Below are 17,088 nucleotides of genomic sequence, written 5' to 3' on the forward strand. Positions count from 1 at the left end.
TAAGTGCAGAGTTATCAAAGTTCCTTGGGTGACCAAGCAGTTTATGCTATTGGCAGCTCCTCTTCTGTTCAATTACAACAGATAAGCCAGGACCTTATTCTTTCCATAGGTCTGCTGCTCTATTCCAGCGCAAAAGGTGTCAATTTTTCTATTTCAGAACCTGTTTTATCAAAACACATATCCCCCCCCCCTTTTTTTTTTCCATTGCAAATGAAAGCAAAGAGTAATTTCAATTAGCATGTTTCTACTTTTCAATAACAACAACACATGTAAAGTTCTTAAGAAACAGAGGGACAGCTTTGTGGGACTAATGGAAGTCACATGTGAATTCTGAACAGTTGGGTTTTTTTCATGTTATCTTGTTAAGGTTACTAAAGGAAAGATAAGCCAGACTTCCCTCTGCCAGCCATTGTTCATCATGTGCTGGACATGTGTTTCATATCAGAAGGATGATACTGGGTCAGAGGTGATTGGTATCCTGAATTCTGGAATAGGGGAAATATAAAGATTAAATACTGTTTATTTAGATCTCAATTCTATACATTGCAGAAAAGAAAGGGTGCTTAGTATATATACACACATAGTCCTCTTGTAGCCTGGAACAGTCCTCAGGCCAAGGAGATCAGTGTGGAAAATTCTGGCAAGGCTGATGATGGCTCTATTTCAGACAGGTCTCCCATCACCAGTATCAGCATTTCCAAACAAAAGGACACTCTGGTCACAGACTGGGCACCAGGCTTAGGGCAAGAAGAAGCATACTGAAAGTAAAAGTTTTAACAAAACTCCACTGACAAACAGTGATTCTATAGTTATGAGTAATTAATTAGGATGTCCCCTGGTTTTGGCTTGGGTGGAGTTAATGTTCTTCACAGTGGCTGTTATGGGGCTGTATTCTGGATTTGTGCTGAACACAGGGCTGACAATACAGAGATGTTTTTGTTATTGCTGAGCAGGGCTTACATAGAGCCAAGGCCTTTTCTGCTTTCCATACTGCCAGGCTGGGAGGAGGCTGGGGATGCTTAGGAGGATGGGAGGAGACACAGCCGGGACAGGTGACCCAAAGTGACCAAAGGGACATTCCAGACCACAGGATATCATGCTCAGTATGTAAAGAGGGGGGAATAAGGAAGAGACATTTGGAGTGATGGCATTCATCTTCCCATGTTACACTGTCCTGGAGATGGCTGAACACCTGCCTGCCCTGGGAAAGCAGTGAATTTGTTTCTTGCTTTGCTTTATTTGCATGCCATCCCTATTTATGGCTTTTGCCTTCCCCACTAAACTGTCTTTGTCTCAGCCAAAGAGTTTCCTACCTTTCACGTTTCAATTCTCTCTCTGTCCCACTGGTGGGGGAGCAGCTGTGTGGGGCTTGGCTGCTGGTTGGGGTTAAACCATCACAACATTCCAAATAGCTTAATTCCACCAACTTTTCACTATATAGATGGGCTTAAATGATGGAATTTCTCTGAATTAGGTACTCTAGCTACAATTTTATTTTCAGGATTTTTTACCATCAGTTCTGGAATTTACAGATGCAGGAAATGTTCATCCATGCAAGCAGTGTTACTTTAAACAACATACTGGAGGACACCCTTGCCATCCTCTAAGTAAAATGCTGCCCTAGTGCTACAAACATGCAGGCCAAAGAGCCTGCAAAAGCTGAAATCTGGCTGTCACTTCATGGTGATGAAGCTTCAGACCAAAACTGGCAGCACAAAGCCATGTGGAGCGTTGACCTGGTAGCAGAGTCACAGTCACCGGCAGCATGGCTTGTACCTCAGACCAGCACAGTGTCTAACACTGCCATGCACCAGCTCTGCTGTGCCCTTCAGCCCTTTGCTAGCACTGAATGTTTCTGTGAGACAAGAGGCCCATGCTGGGCTCTGCCTTCTGCAGCAGCCTGTGTGGAAGGCAGCAGCTGAGAAGAGGATGACGAGAGCACCCAGGTAGGGGTGGCAGCAGCAGCGCTGTTGCTCGAAGCCTTGGAGAGGACACAGAAGCCGGAATGAACTGAGGAAAAGGAGCAGAACTACAGCCATGTCCACCTGTCCAAGTGCCAGTAGGAGGATGGGTTGTTCTTGACAGGTAATATTTGAATATCTAAGCAAATATATCAACAAACAACATCTGTAAATCAGAGAATAGTTTGGGTTGGAAGGGTCCTTTAAAGGTCACATAGTCCAAAGCCCCTACAATGAGTAGCAATCTTCAGCTCAATGGGGTTGCCTATCACCTCTCTAACAACCTGTCCCAGTGTTTCACCACTGCTACAATAAAAAAATTCTTTCATACATCTAGTCTGAGTCAACCCTCTTTTAAACCAAACTGTTCAATGTAAAATAATATAGTAGGGTTTAATTTAAATAATGTTTATTGCCTTAAGCAGCCTTTATACAGACAGCATCTAATAAGACATAATATATATTTTTTTTTAGCTTTTAGGATTTTTTTATATTTTAGTTAAAATCAGCATTCTTCCTCCTAACTGATTTTGGACTTCTGTTTTGGCATATGCTTGGTAGGTCAGCATAAACCAGCACTCTGCAAGTCTTCCTCTCGTTAATATTATTGGAACTATCAGTCACATCTGCAAATGTCCATACCCGATAAACAGACCAAAGCAAATCACCCATTTGGCAGGGGCTGATGACTGTGATGCAAAATGCCTTATTTCTGTTTGTATTAATTTTGTGACAAAGAAGAATGATAATCTCCAAACTGTTTAATTTCTCATGTGCCAGGAGCTGCTATGCATTTTCATAAAGTCCTGTTGCTTTTGCAGAAACTTCCAACTGCTACAGATAGTATTAATATGTCTTTAATAACCTACTAAACACATCATTAAGTGCTTCGTTGTAATATCTGTTCTATCCTTTAAAATCGCAGTTTTTACTTTTAGGAAGTAATACTACAGTCAGACGTCTGTTCTGGGATCTACTGAGTGGTAGGACTCAGATTCTGAAGGCATCTCAATTTCTCTTGGAGAGGGGTGTTTTTTATTCTTTTTAAAAAAGCTTTTCAGCAGCAGAATCCTCCTGGGATGAATAAAACTCCCAGGTATATAAGCTTATGAGAAGCTACAATGCGAGTTCAATATGTCACTTTCATAATGAAAAGAACCTCCATGTTCTGCACAATTAAGTAGCCTAAAGAGGCTTTTAGTTACTGCATTATCTGAAGCACCAGTAGCCGATTTAGGCAAGAAGATTATCTAGTTCGACTTGATAAGATTACTGTAAAGGAAGGGAAGCTGCTCTGAACAAGATTTTAGGGATTTTTGTGGCGCTATTAGACATAAAAATAATTTTCCCTTCCCACTAACTTTTTAAAAATAAAATGCGAGTAAGAGCCTGCTCACTGATGCTGCCATTAATGGCAAATCCACTCCAAAGTCCAGCAAGTAGTTTCAGAAATTTTCAGAAAGCTTCAGATTATTGAGTGAAATGAAAAGTGTGGATACCAAAGCCATTAATGAAAGTTTTCTGAGCACTTTAGGGAAAAAAAAAAAAAAGTAGAAGTTACAGAGCTAAATCCACCCTGGAAAGACCCATAACAACAAAATATTTGAAATATCCAACTTTCCCAGCAAACAGGAATAATTACTAGCCTATCATCAAATGATGAGTATTTTTATCAGACGTCTGCCCTCTCTTCTTTTTCCCTCCCACCTTTCACACCTAGTCTAAGTGGATAACTAATAATGTCATGACTAATTAAAAGACCATTGGGACCCCTGGAAATTATAGGTCAATTTTAAGGACACAGCATTGTAAAAGAAGGGAACAGGAAATCTGAACCTGCCTTTTCTTATATTACCCACAAAGAAAACACAGAGGTTTTACAATGGAATATGAAATACTGAAATGTTTTAATACAGGTGGAAGTTAAAGACAGCTATATACATTCTGTGCAACATAAACATATTTAAAAAATGCTCTCTCAACACAAGCTTTATCACATTGGCACAGCTCCTGGTGAATGCACTGCATTCAACGAGTTGAGTACTAGAGAGCACATGTTTTTCCCATTTTACTAAAATAATAAATAAGAAATTACAAAATTAGGGTTTTCTTAACAACAGACTAAGATTTTCAAAAGTACACGATTAAGAGGGTCTCATTCAATGTGAACAAAGTTGTGAAATTCTTTGAAATCCTGTTTGTATGTTGCAATAGAGGCTCTGTTCATATAGATATTTGAATATGTAATAAATTAGCTTTCAGTCTTTCTGTTGCTATTCATCAGGATAGCCAATCTTCACATGCATGACAATAATAAAATACCACAGATTTTTTTTAAAATGAATACATAAATTGGGAAGAAAAAACAACCACAAAAATAGATGCATGTATTTCCATTGTAAAGATAAAGAACTTGTCTAGCGTGTCGTAATCTGTAGTTTTAGGTACCAACAATGTCATAACGTCCAAGAGGAAAGGATTAATCACCAGCACACTACTGATCTGTCTCATTTTCCAGTTTTTGTATTTCATTTTGTCCAGCCTCTGCAAGGTGAGATAAGAGTCTCTTATAGGCTTCTCTGTTGGGGCGAAAAAAACCAAAACATATAACATGTTACTTTAACAATCTCACACATCCTAGGAGTAAAAGTGTAATCCCCAAACACATTGTTTAGATATTGGAATAGTAAAACATGGTAACTTCTCCTATTCAACTGCTCTGTTTGCTGTGGCTCTTTAGCATGGCCAGATCAGAAGAATAAGGACTGCACTGTTTATGGCTACAAGTGTAATGAACCTGCTTAGAAGCCTACTTGTTTAGTAAACTGCTGTGAGTTACAAGTTTCTTATTTAAAAATGTGGAGTTTCCAAGGCCTGGATGATATTAGCATTCAGACTTGATGTTTGCTCTCTCATTTCTGCCTAAGCAATCCCTGTGACTCTCACCACAGCACAGTGATGTGAGCCCCTCACACTTGGGTGCAGCCCAGCAGTGACCCAGATTCAGACCACCATCCTCAACCAAGGAAAACGCCTGTTTCAAAATAACCCCCAATTTCAAAAGGGAAGTGTCACTCAAGTGGATTTTCCAGAAGAGTGCATATGTGTTGATGAGACTTTTCACCTTAAGTTCATTCTAATACTCTCCAATCCAGACAATGTAATTATTGTTAAAGTACTGCCTCTGACATGTAGGTCTTATCTAATTATTTATTTTTGTCATGAAATAGACACTTGAGCAAACAAAACTGCAGTTCTCATACTTTCACAGTTTCATAGTTCCATGCAATAACAACACTGGACATCACCACTGTAAGCATTTAATGCAACTTCTGAACCTTACTTCTTACAGATTTGCACTTTAATGCCTACAGTAATTGCAGTGAATATGTTAATATCATGTTATTTAGAGTCTGGGACAAAAGAGAGAAAATCAGCTGTTCTTGAGGACAGAAAATTAGTGTTCTTACAATAAAATGTTCATGGATCACCTCAGGCTGCTGGGTAATGGAGCACATTCCAAATACAAATTACTAACAGAAAACATCGACAACAGATTAGATAATATATATGGTTTAAGTGATGAGGATAAAGAAAATGTAGCTCTTCAATAATCTCCAAGCATGTATTTCAGGAGGCTCAAACAACCTGCATGCTTTCAGTATTTTGTAGATAATGGGATAAATGTCACCATATTAACAGTATTTAACAAAAGAAAAACAAATCTTAGCTATGAAACACAGGATGAAAAGGGGGTCATGTGGAAATCCTGCAAATAACAGTATGTCAGGCTGACCCTGGGCAAATTCTGTCAAATAAAAGCAAATGCAGTTGTTGGTAGTGGACAGTAAAAAGTGAATAATACAATTACAAATTAAAGAAATACATCTTTCATTAAAAGGAAGATGAATTCCCTGTGATTTACCCTGTGAAGACTGAATTACCCTTCAGTGTCTCATGAGTTATTTTTGTACAGCTCTGTCTTTTGGACTTTTTATAGCCCAGGCCCTGGTGACACACACCTCAGAACTTCCCCAGTGTGAGGCATGAGTGGATCCTCCCCTTTGAGCAGTCCCAGGATGTTGTGCAGTAGTGCAAACACTGGGGCCAGTTCCTTGCCCAGACCACAGGAGAGTCATGGGCACCTTCCAGTGAGCTCCTCTAACAGGAGGAGCCCTTTTGGCTCAGGTGCCACCCAAGGTGGAGCCTCCTGGAGTTTTGTAACAGTACTTGCATAGATGCTGAAAGGTCAATGCTGCATCTGCACCCAGAGACACCACCATCCCTGCAGAGTGCTCCCCTCCTGTGCCAGATGGGTTCACATGTCAAATATTTCTGTCCTAAGTTCTTGAGAGGCAAACGGAGAAAGTTTGAGCCTGCTGTGCCTTCCCTGGACACCCACAACTCTGTTAAGTTTAGATTATGAGAGAGCTCTTGATACTGAGTTGGCAGTATTTATTTTCCAAGCATCTCAGACCATACCTGATTATACTATAATTTCACATATGACCCATTAAGTCCTCTAAAACAGGGACTAACAGGAAAATTCTTTGGGTAAGGAATTCTTAATTCTGTTTTGCAACATACAGTGTAGAGACAACCTGGCTTCACAAATTCTATTCTGGTCTGTGGACTCTGGTATCAAAACATCTCTGGAACTGCTTAGCAAATATAGATGGCTTAAAACCACGAGAGGTTTGAGTTAAGGGAGATTTCTGGCTGAAAACACTTTAAAAATCACTCATTTTTGAGTGTCTGTGCTGCTGTCTTAACACTGCTTTCTTTCAAGACAATATACCTCTACTATTCATTGTCAAAAAAGAATATTAAATGAAAATCAAACCTCTGTGCAGCATTTCTTCCAAGGCCTTGTTTGTGCTCAGAATCCTTCAGAGACTGTGTGATTGTGGGAATCAGGCTGGTAACTAAAGTCCGATCCAAGACTGCCACTGTTTCCAGTATGCTGAAAACCCGGTGACCATAGAGAGCAGTGTAGTCCTGGATAAACTGCCTGAGGGGGCACACAGGGGCATTTAGTGCAGGGTCAAAACCAGATGCAAAGAACATGCCAACAACAACTGCAGAGACTAATCAGAACAAGCAGTCTGGCTGCATAGCAATTTTCACATTGTTACACTGGAATACTTCCTCTAAAGAAAGCCATGGGTTTGAAACCTAATGCTAAGAATTCCACACATTCATTTTCAAGTAATTTGGCAGATTTTTCTGCTGTTTCACCAGGACTGCCTTGTTCCAGAGCACTTTACTTCGTAGTGTGTCTGAATGCAAAACTAAACCATACCCTTCTTATTTAATAAATAATAATTGTAATAAAAAGCCTAACAAAACAGGAGTTTTAGATTCAAATTTGCAGAAACAACATTGGCATTTCTTATGAAGCTCCCCTGGATCTTAAACAGGGCAGACCATCGGATGGAAGCACATCCATTTGCTGTCCTGACTATGTGAGGCCTTTCAAGCTCACAAATTACATTCAAATCAAAATTAGCACCCTAGGAATGATGCATTCCATGAAAGTGATGTATCACATACAGACTGGCATTCCCAAAAACACACATTCTTTTTTCAGTAAGTCTCTCTTGAGGCTTTCACTTAGACCTAGCCCAACAGAGCAGCAGTGCTTAAGGGCTGCAGAATGTCTTTGAGTGCCAAGTCATGCAGCTCTTCTACTGTATCCATGTGAGATACAGGACTCATTTTGCAGAGCTATGAAATAAGGATAATTTACATTATTATAATCTATTATTGTCACAGAATCAAATAAAAAAAGCTAAGCTTGTTATATGAAGATTAGCTGCACTTCCAATTAGGCACACACATCTTTCACAGCACCATCAGCATTCCCAAGGAGTTTTTCCCATCACAGGAGCAACACACCTCCCTACTATATGCCTCTCAAAACAGTACCTCATCCATGAGGAAGCAGGTATGTTGCTCACTTCTATTTCTCTGCTCTGGCTTTTTGGCAAAGCTGTGTTCAAATCCAGTGCCAAAAGCACAATTACTACAGTACCATAAACAAGGAACAATGCAGCATGTTAGGATAATTAGTTATTTTAAAGAAACACGTTTGCTGTCAATTGGCTTCCAGCAGCTTTGCTGCCAGTTGGCACATTTTCTGGTTACCTAAATACAGAAGTCAGCTGGGTGGCATGTTCTCCTCCTGACCCCGCTTGGCAGCCTTCTACCATGTACTGTACAATGTCTGTAGATAGTTTTTTAACTGCAGAAGAAAAATCACAAGATTCACACAGAGCTCTTGAACTGACCATCTGGAGAATGTCTTTTATGAAGACAAAGATTTTTAGATGAGAAAAAAAAAAGGTTTCATCTTTCTTTGCTGTAAGTGAAATGACAGAGAGCACTTAGATTGGCTATAAAGAACAGAATGAGTCATGAGTCTAAGCAAAAGTCTTATTTTCACCACCATTATCCTTTAAACAGATTTTTAAATACACTATGGTCTTTTTAAGTTAAAGCCAAGAGATATACATTTAGAGAAAATAGAGGTTTTATTTAAATATAAGTTCTGTTTATATTCTTTAAGCATTCCTATTTGATTCAAAAGAAAGGCAGTCACAGCATTATATCCTGCTCAAAGCTATGTGGATCTACTCCATACTTCCAGTGGTGGAGATTGTTCTGCCATGCACCCTAACTCTTTTTTCAAGGAAAAAAAAACCCTGAAAACCCAACAACCTCCCCCACTATTTTCTCAATAACTGTTTCCAAATAAATACTCAAGTTGCAAGATACAGCTCTTCTTTTATAAAGGTGGCACTGGGCTGCAAGGACTTTTCTAGAAGGGTGTGGCAGAGCCCTGTCCAGGCAGGAGGGAGCTGGTGGCTACAGAGCACAGGACTTCCAGCTCATTCCCTGGCACATTGCAAGGTGGGTACTCAGCTTTTAGCAGATATGCCTGTGATGGCAAAAGGGGGAAGAAAATTGGTGATGACTGAGCCAATTTCCTAAGCACATCTCGTCCTTGAAACTATTATAGACCAGAATCAAACAGTACTTTATTAGAGAAAATTCCCATGAGAAGTCAGAGGTGAATCCAAACTTTGCTTAATGCCTCTCTAGCACCAAGAAATGGAAATTTTGAGCTCAGGTACATTTGTTATACAATGGTGGGGTGAAAAGAGTGCTTCTTTCTTTAAGTAGCTAAAAATAAAGATGTTTTTGCTATAAAACAAACCATGCTAAAAGAATAAAGAAGACTAAAAGATACCTTCAGAGAGCTACTTTTAATCCATTTATAATGCCTCTATGGGGAGAACATACATTAGTCTTATTTGGTCTCAAAACTTTAGGTGGAAGAAAAGTTCCACAATTGCTAATGGCAGAGATTATATGGGAAGGATGGGGGAAAGGAAATGCCTTCAGATTCCTGAGAAGTTGATTAGTTCATTAGAGTTAAATGAGGCAGGACTTCTCTGCCTGAGAGATAGAAGTCCCAGACCAGATAATGAAAAAAAAAGCCTCGCCTAGTTTAGCTGGCCAGATTGTTTTATTCACCTCATCTGAGAGTGTTAAATACTGGGATGAAAGATGCTCTGCAGTGCAGAAATCTTGCAGGTGTGGAGAGATGTACTTAAAGCAAACAAACAGCTCACCTTGCGGCTCATTAACCAGCACCAAGCATTTCAACACGGCTGGGAGAACCAAGTCGATGTCACACAGTTCAGTGCTCTGGGTTTTCTGAAGTACTTCAAGAATGAAAGCAAGAACAGAAGCCAAGCGAGGAGGTGGAGCATGACCTTTGAACTGCAGGTAGTTTTCCCTGGGAAGATAAAGCAAGCCAGAACAAAGTCTATGATTTGGGTTTTGTTTCCCATGCAATGCAAGCACCACATACCTTAAAGTAACTGTGATATTTCAGCAGAAGGCCTATTACATAGATTTCTATCTTTATCTAAGCTCAAATTATGGCTTCTATTTGTCTTAGTCATAGCAATGACTCCCAGTTTGTCAGAGGAGAGTGATACCTTCTGACTCTTCTGTTCAGAGAGGAGTGAGAAATAAGAGCCATCATAACTACAGTTAAAACCCAAGTGTGACTATTAAAAGCTAAATGCAAAAGTACTTCATAATACAACTGAATAAATGAAGGAATCAAGATTCTAAAATCCTAAACCAACATGCATATTACAGCTGTTATTTAATCACATTATTTAGCTTTATGTGCTTTTGCAAACTCACAATCATACTTGTGCTAACAGCTCTGCTGTTACCCTGGTACTGTTATTTGATTTTTGCTAACAGTATGTTGTAACAGGACAGCCAATGACTGATTTTGTTCTGTCAGAATTAGCACAAACATCTTCAATATAAAATCTCGCACAAGGATAAAAGGTGACTTGTCAATCTGCAACAAGAGCAGATTTTAACATCACACACAGGGAGTGTTCCAATTTTAACACCTTGATTTGTTCATTTTTTACAAAAGAATACAGGAACATGAACTACTGTTGTTTGGCACCACAAATTAATGGAATCTGAAGACAGTAAGTTTCACAGGTGAAAGAGAACACAGCATTTATTCATCAGTCAGCAAGGACTCCCAGAACCTTCAAAAAAACCTTTTAAGATATTTAATATTAGGTACTGTTATCTACTCAAACAAGGCACATATGTTGACTGAGCAATGCATCCATTAAAAACCAGCATCCTTATTAAAATCTCAGCAAAGGGTGCTTCTACAACTTTCAAATGAAACGTCATCAGAGCTCGGTGTACTTCATGGCACTGCTTCAGAGCATTGGTGTGACTTAGTAAATGAAAGCTGTGACACCCACAGTTCCTGTATCATGTGGTCTTACCTACTTCAATATCAGCAACTCTGAAATCTTCTCATTAATTACTCTGAAAATTTCCCACAATTTTTTTTTGGTGTGTTCTTCCACTACAACAGCTTTCTGAGCTGGATAATTCAATCCTGATGGTGTGATTACCTTTCCTCTCTGCAGCAGCATTCACGCTTTCATATGGCAGAGCAGCAAGCAAACTGCACCTATCTGTGTGCAGACCCTGTGACTGCTCATGACCACCCAGCAGTTTGCAAACCAGAGGGATGCTCAGTTCTAACACATTCTTCCCAGATCACTAAGGAATGTTTCATGTCTTAAAAATCACCAAGTGCCATTAAACTTTCAGAACTTTCCACTCTCAATCCCCATGTTCACACATGCATGCACACATTCAAAAATAATAAGATGACAAAGTTTGGGTATCCAAAAACATGTCAGAACTTAGACTGTGAAATCTTAATTCGGTCCCTTAATATGTGATAATACAGGCTTTGCTTACAGGATTGCCAATCATATTTACCTAAGGTCAGCAATGACATTCTTTTTCTGCTCATCATGTATACCCACTCTTTAACAAATAAAGATCCAATTACTGTGGATATAAGCCTGTATTTGAGGGGCTTTAAATCCTTTCCCCACATGGACGAAAAGTACAGATTGTTCACCATTCTGCAGTACATGAAATCAAGTGCCAGCCTCCCAGCAGCAGGAACACAGATTTGTAGCTGCTGTTAACATCGTGCGAGTGGTGACAGCGCAGTGAACAAACACTGCCTCCCTGCCTCTCTGTCTTCCTCTTCCCTCACCTGCAGTTTCCATGTCCCCTGGGCAGCTGGCACACCTCTGTATGCCCTGACACTTAGAGAGCAACAAGGCCCCACAAGCACAGGAAACTGTGGCAGCTGTAAGCACTACAACTCTGTGCCCCTAAATACAGCCTGGGACACACATGATGATGTTTATTGGAGCGTAATTTTTCTAGAAAACTACTTGCTTTTCATATGACCTCCTGCAATATTTTTTGTTGTTTATCCTTAATTACTCTCTCAGAAATCTTTCCGATTTTACTCTCCTGATACATAAACACTGTCCTTCTTTTGGGCACCTTCCCTGCCCAGCAAATCCCAAGCTCTTTAAGAGCTGCACCATCAGCTGAGACGAAAGCAAAGGCCTGAGCTCATGAGCTGTTTGTGAAATCTGAAGCCTGAGTGAGTGTTTTATCCTCCACTGGCCCTTACCTTATGACATGCAAAGTGCTCTTGCGGAGCCGGAGCAGCTGGGGGGCTGTGATGGAGCTGCCCAAAGCAGAGAGCAGAGGATGCTGTCCAGCACCAGCCACTGTCGGGGAGGAAGGGAGAAATCGTCCAAAATAATGTCGAATAATGCTCCCAAGGAGTTGATTTAAATAGGCACCCTGTGTTTGGGACTGACAACAGATGAAGGACAAGCCCTGTAGAAGGAAATTTTACAAAGTGAGGAATTGAATCAATTTTTACCAATACAGTTGAATAAATCTTTAACAACTGTAGGCTAATCACTCCCTACATGCTGTGTAAACTGCTGCACACAGAGCGACTATGCCTGACAAATAAGCATCACTGATTTGCTTATATTCCACTGGTCCTTACCTTACCTTGCAGATAGGATGAGCTGCAAATGAAGACAGAGGCAGGGAAGGCTTGCAAAGGAGAGAAAAATCTTTCACTAGACTAATATATTGGAAGATAAGCTTTGGGACATGCAAGCTCTCCTTCAAATTCAAAATAAAACCACAGCATTTCAGACCTGAGAAAGCTGCTGTGCCCAAAAGCTTCTCATTTCTGTTTTCAATCCTGTACATGGTCTAACAAAATATGTTAGTCAGGTAAGATTTGGGAAGGGACAGAAAGAATACGTACCTCATCTGCTTGTAAAGGACCATGTGAAATTTTTGTATAAATGATACAGCAGAAAAATGAGCACTTAGAATTGAGCTCCAACAAGAAAAGATTTGCTCATAGTATGAAGAAATTAGGGTAAATTAGGCACCATTTATAAGGGATTTAGAGGAGGTTTTAAACTCTGTTTAAGATAAGGCTAAAACTGCTGTGATTTATCCAATATAAGCTACATTGATCCAGAGAAAAATCTATAATGAAAGTACTTGCCCAGAAAGTGCTTCTCTGAACTCTACCTGTAGTTACAGAAGATATATATGGTCCATCCGTGAAAAAAAATAAATTGTACTCTTACTGGAATGGGTTCCCATAAGAGAAAGTTAAGATCTTATTTCCTTCCCCCTCCTCTGATTACTGAGAGGAAGAACAAATCACTAAGAAAAAAAATAAAAAGGTCCCATGATCTCCTATCTCAAGGGTCACAGTCAGTAGCACAACCAGAAGCCCCTTGAGAACTCACTTTTCACAATAGTTTTGTCCAACATGCATAATGGTGGAAAACAAGGTCAAGGACAGAGTTCTCTAGACAGCAATTTCAACAGTACTTCAAACTTCCATTAGCATTGCAATCCAGCCCCCAGTTTTGGTAGGAGCATCTGCCTGAATATTTATGGTTGCTGAAGTAAACTAATGCCCCTAATATAAGAATGAACACATCAAGTCAAGCTGCTTTTGTTCCCTAGCTATAGAAAAAGGGTATTTCTGTTGCTTTCTGTATAGGCGTCCCTCCCCAAAAACATTTTCATCTATACCTGTCTGCGTGAATGTGTCAGAACAGTCAGGAAAAAAAAAAGCAGGCTGAGGCATAGCTGAGGGTCTTGAAATAGGGAGTTCCCACTTTTGGTTCCACAGTAAACAAATACAGGAAACATGAGATTTCAACAAAGAGGTGCTTGAAGACTTGCTGTTGGTGGCTCTCTTGAATGCAGCTTTGGGTTAAGGGTTTCACCTCACATACTTCTAGGGTTCCTTGATAATTCCGGCAAGTCTCGATGATAAAAAACACACTTTCTGAACTGAGGCTTTGAGTAAAACTTCAGATTTTCTCCTCCTTTGATGTACATAGAGTAAATTATTATTGGAAAAAAGCAGCTGCTGCTGAATCAGAATTCTTAAAAAAAGAAGTCTGCTGCTTCTTGGCAAGTAGCAGACTCAGAGAGACTGTTAGAGATGACAGACTATTTAGTGTGTAAACTTAAGTGATTGATGTTTTCAGTAAGATATTGCAGCAGACATAAAGGAGAGTTGCCTGTGCTTTCTGTACGAAAGCTCATACAAAAAGACAGAATGTATTCCATAACCCAAATATCAGAACTGGCATTCTTTAGACTCTAGACTGTTTTAATACTAAAATAACCCAAGCATGTATGACAAAGTGTATTAATTTATCTGATAAAAGGAACACAAAGAACATCACAAGCTTACAGAGGATACCTGCAGGAATAAATGAAGAATGCAGCACCTCTGAAGAACAATGACAGTTGCTAAATGAGAAGGTTCTTCAAACTGAGGATCAACAAATGATACACAGTATCAAGAAGACATCTGTTATTAACTAGTAAGAGTTACTGTTTTAAGAATGATCCTAGAGTTATAAAATAGCTGCAATAAAAAGAATATTAGAATTTATAGGTATTAGAATATCTGAAAGAATGCTGACTAATTTTTGCAGATCTAATAATTTCATTTGAAAGTGAACCAACAAACCTAGCCTGATCCTTCATAAAAGCATTTTCATTTCTGGAGTTGAAATAAATTGATTTGGAAACTGCATTCCAAAAAATTAGAAAAGAACTTGGATTTCTCTCTTGGACAAAAAGGCCTACTGACTTCAGGTCAACACTGTGTTCTTTATTTTGGACTCCTCCTTCTCCTTAAAAAGTGCAGAGAGCAACAGACCTGCACAAGGTCTGACAAGACCATATCCCAAGTGGCACAAGGCATAAATTACGAACACTACACAGAAGCTGCAAATCTCCAGCTACAATGGCAAAACATCCTAGGCAGAGCTAGCCAAGGATGTGATTTCAAGGTTCAGACAAAATTATATTCTTTTAAATCCCCCCAGTAATTAAGAGAGATGAAGGAAGTTACCATTCAATTGAGAGAAAAAAGAAACACGTGCAACTGGGCTGCAATTCTGGACCAGAGATTTGAAATCAATCACATTAGACCACCAGGACAATCCCCACAAAGCAGATGGACTTTAAAGGGTTGATAGAGTTGCTTTATTTTCCTTAACTATGTTCTTTAGTCATTTTCTGAGGTTAAGATTAAAAAAAGGACATTCTGAGGCGAGCAGAGAAGCATGACATCATCTGCTCTTCATTTTAGCAGAAAGGCAACTGATTCCTGTGTGTGTTCACTGCAGGAACCTTTTGTGGCCAGAGCTGCCTCTTCTGATTTATCTGTATATCTGTAAATCACCTGTGGAGAGCAAAGAACCGATTAGTGTGGCTTACTGGAACTATTCACTGCAGAAATGCCAAGCTACCTAATGATGACTTATACTGTAAGTCCTGCTGTTGGAATAAATCTGCTGTCCACCAATTAATGTTGTACAATTCCTATTAAATACATATTATAATTCACAAAATGTATTAATAAGCTTGCTCAAATATTGGACCACAGATGTGGCTCATGGGAGGGCTTTTAAGGTCGGATCTCTGACAAATGCTGAGTCTGCACAGAGCCATTAAAACCACTGGAAAGTCTATGTGCCAAGCACTACTCAGAATGAAGCTCTTTTGCCATTCAGTATTTTGACAGAAATCAGCAAATCTTCTGTATTTGGACACGATTAACACTGATAAATCAAGCATTCCTATGATCATGCATACAGTACTTATTCCATGCACCCACACTGTATTCTGCAAGATATATTTAAATTAATATTTCTTTTCCAAAACAAGTTTCTTACACTGCTTCAGCCCTTTTCCGTATTACTGGTAAATGCGTACTAAAAATCCTCCAAATCATTCTCCAAGAAATTCATCAAGAACAATATTGGTCTGAAACTTTCTATGGTAGATTTTAGCAACCCACATAAATCAACTCAACTTCTTCTTGAAGTGGTGAAATACCTATGGTTAAACTTTACATTCCTCACTATCTCATAATTAGGAACAGTCCCAAGCAATTGTAAAATGGCTGTTCATTCACATTCTTTGTGCTTTACTTTAGAAAGTCAGTCATTCAAACAATTCTGAGGGCAATTTTTATACTATATCTCAATAAAAATCTTGCTTAGGTCATCAAATATTATCAAAACCGATATGCAGTGAAAGAAACAGTATCCAGACAGTAACACTTTAGGCAAGATTTAAAAACCCAAAAAATTACTTTAAAAGTTGCTAGAGCTAAGCAATTTTGAAAAGGCAGAATCAGTGACTGAGTTTGAAAAAAAGTTCTTGATAAGCTCCCTGTACAGTACAGACCAGAGCAGCTGCCCAAAAACTGTCAAAAGGCAGGGGTATAGCCCAAAGTTCTATACAAGCACAAACAAGTAAACACAGTCAGTCTGAACTAAGGAGAGAGAAATGCAACATCCAGTCTCAATTAGTGCATTTGACAATTATGTGTGCTTGCATAGAAATTATACAAATAAGTCTGTAGGTTTGGGGTGGTGAAGGCATTGGTTCTGATGAATTGTGCAGTAATCAACCACATTGTGTGGAGAGAAGGAGCTTCATCTGTTGTCCTAAAAGATGAAAATATCCAGGAATTCTATAGGATTTCATAAAATTGCTGCATTGGTAGATATGTAAAATAAACTGCTACTAGGACTGACTTCAAACCCCTTGAAAACCCAAAAAAGGATCAAGTAAACCACATAAAGAATAGCTGTTAAAAACTCTGGTAAGAGGGACGTTTATTCAGGTACTTGCTAGCAAAAGTAAAATGTTTTCTGAGATCTGAAGTAGTTTTTTTGAGCAAAGCAGGAGAAGCCCACACTGTAGGAACTGAAGAAGAAAAAGAAGATTGAGCCTGGATTTTTTCAGAAGACTGAAGAAGAAAATAATTAAAAAAAGGAAAGGCTGCTGAGCAGAAATTCCACTCAGGGTCTTTTATACTTTGATTGTGAATAAAGAAATAAGAAGGTACTTTGCATGGTCTCGAAATTACTGTTTCTTTATTTTCATGTAACTGCCAAAGGATTAAGTTGTAAGCTGGAGTATTAACAGTGACAGATCTACAGAACAGTGTTTGTCTAACATTAGGGTGAATTAAAGCTCCTGCACTAAAATACCAGTGCTCTACCTCCACAAATGAGCATCAGGCACAGCTACCCAAGAGGGGCCTCATCACACAGTTCACCTGCAGTTTAGGTTAGTTAAGGTAAGGTTATTCCCAAAGAAT

The 17,088-nt window shown here is 39.3% G+C and overlaps 1 protein-coding gene across 1 annotated transcript in view; it reads right to left on the reverse strand.

Moving 5' to 3' along the window:
• Nucleotides 1–3,249: 3,249 nt before the first annotated feature.
• The window catches only part of MMS22L (MMS22 like, DNA repair protein), an 89,679-nt gene continuing 75,840 nt past the window's right edge, over nucleotides 3,250–17,088 (reverse strand). The window contains exons 21-25 of the mRNA XM_063389692.1: nucleotides 12,031–12,242; nucleotides 9,599–9,765; nucleotides 8,109–8,205; nucleotides 6,805–6,972; nucleotides 3,250–4,540 (exon numbers count right to left, since the gene is read on the reverse strand). Of these exons, the coding sequence (XP_063245762.1) occupies nucleotides 4,456–4,540; nucleotides 6,805–6,972; nucleotides 8,109–8,205; nucleotides 9,599–9,765; nucleotides 12,031–12,242 (729 nt within the window). The 3' untranslated portion in view covers nucleotides 3,250–4,455. The remainder of the gene's footprint in view (nucleotides 4,541–6,804; nucleotides 6,973–8,108; nucleotides 8,206–9,598; nucleotides 9,766–12,030; nucleotides 12,243–17,088) is intronic.

Source organism: Prinia subflava, chromosome 2 (genome assembly GCF_021018805.1).
Source record: "Prinia subflava isolate CZ2003 ecotype Zambia chromosome 2, Cam_Psub_1.2, whole genome shotgun sequence".
NCBI lineage: Eukaryota > Metazoa > Chordata > Aves > Passeriformes > Cisticolidae > Prinia > Prinia subflava.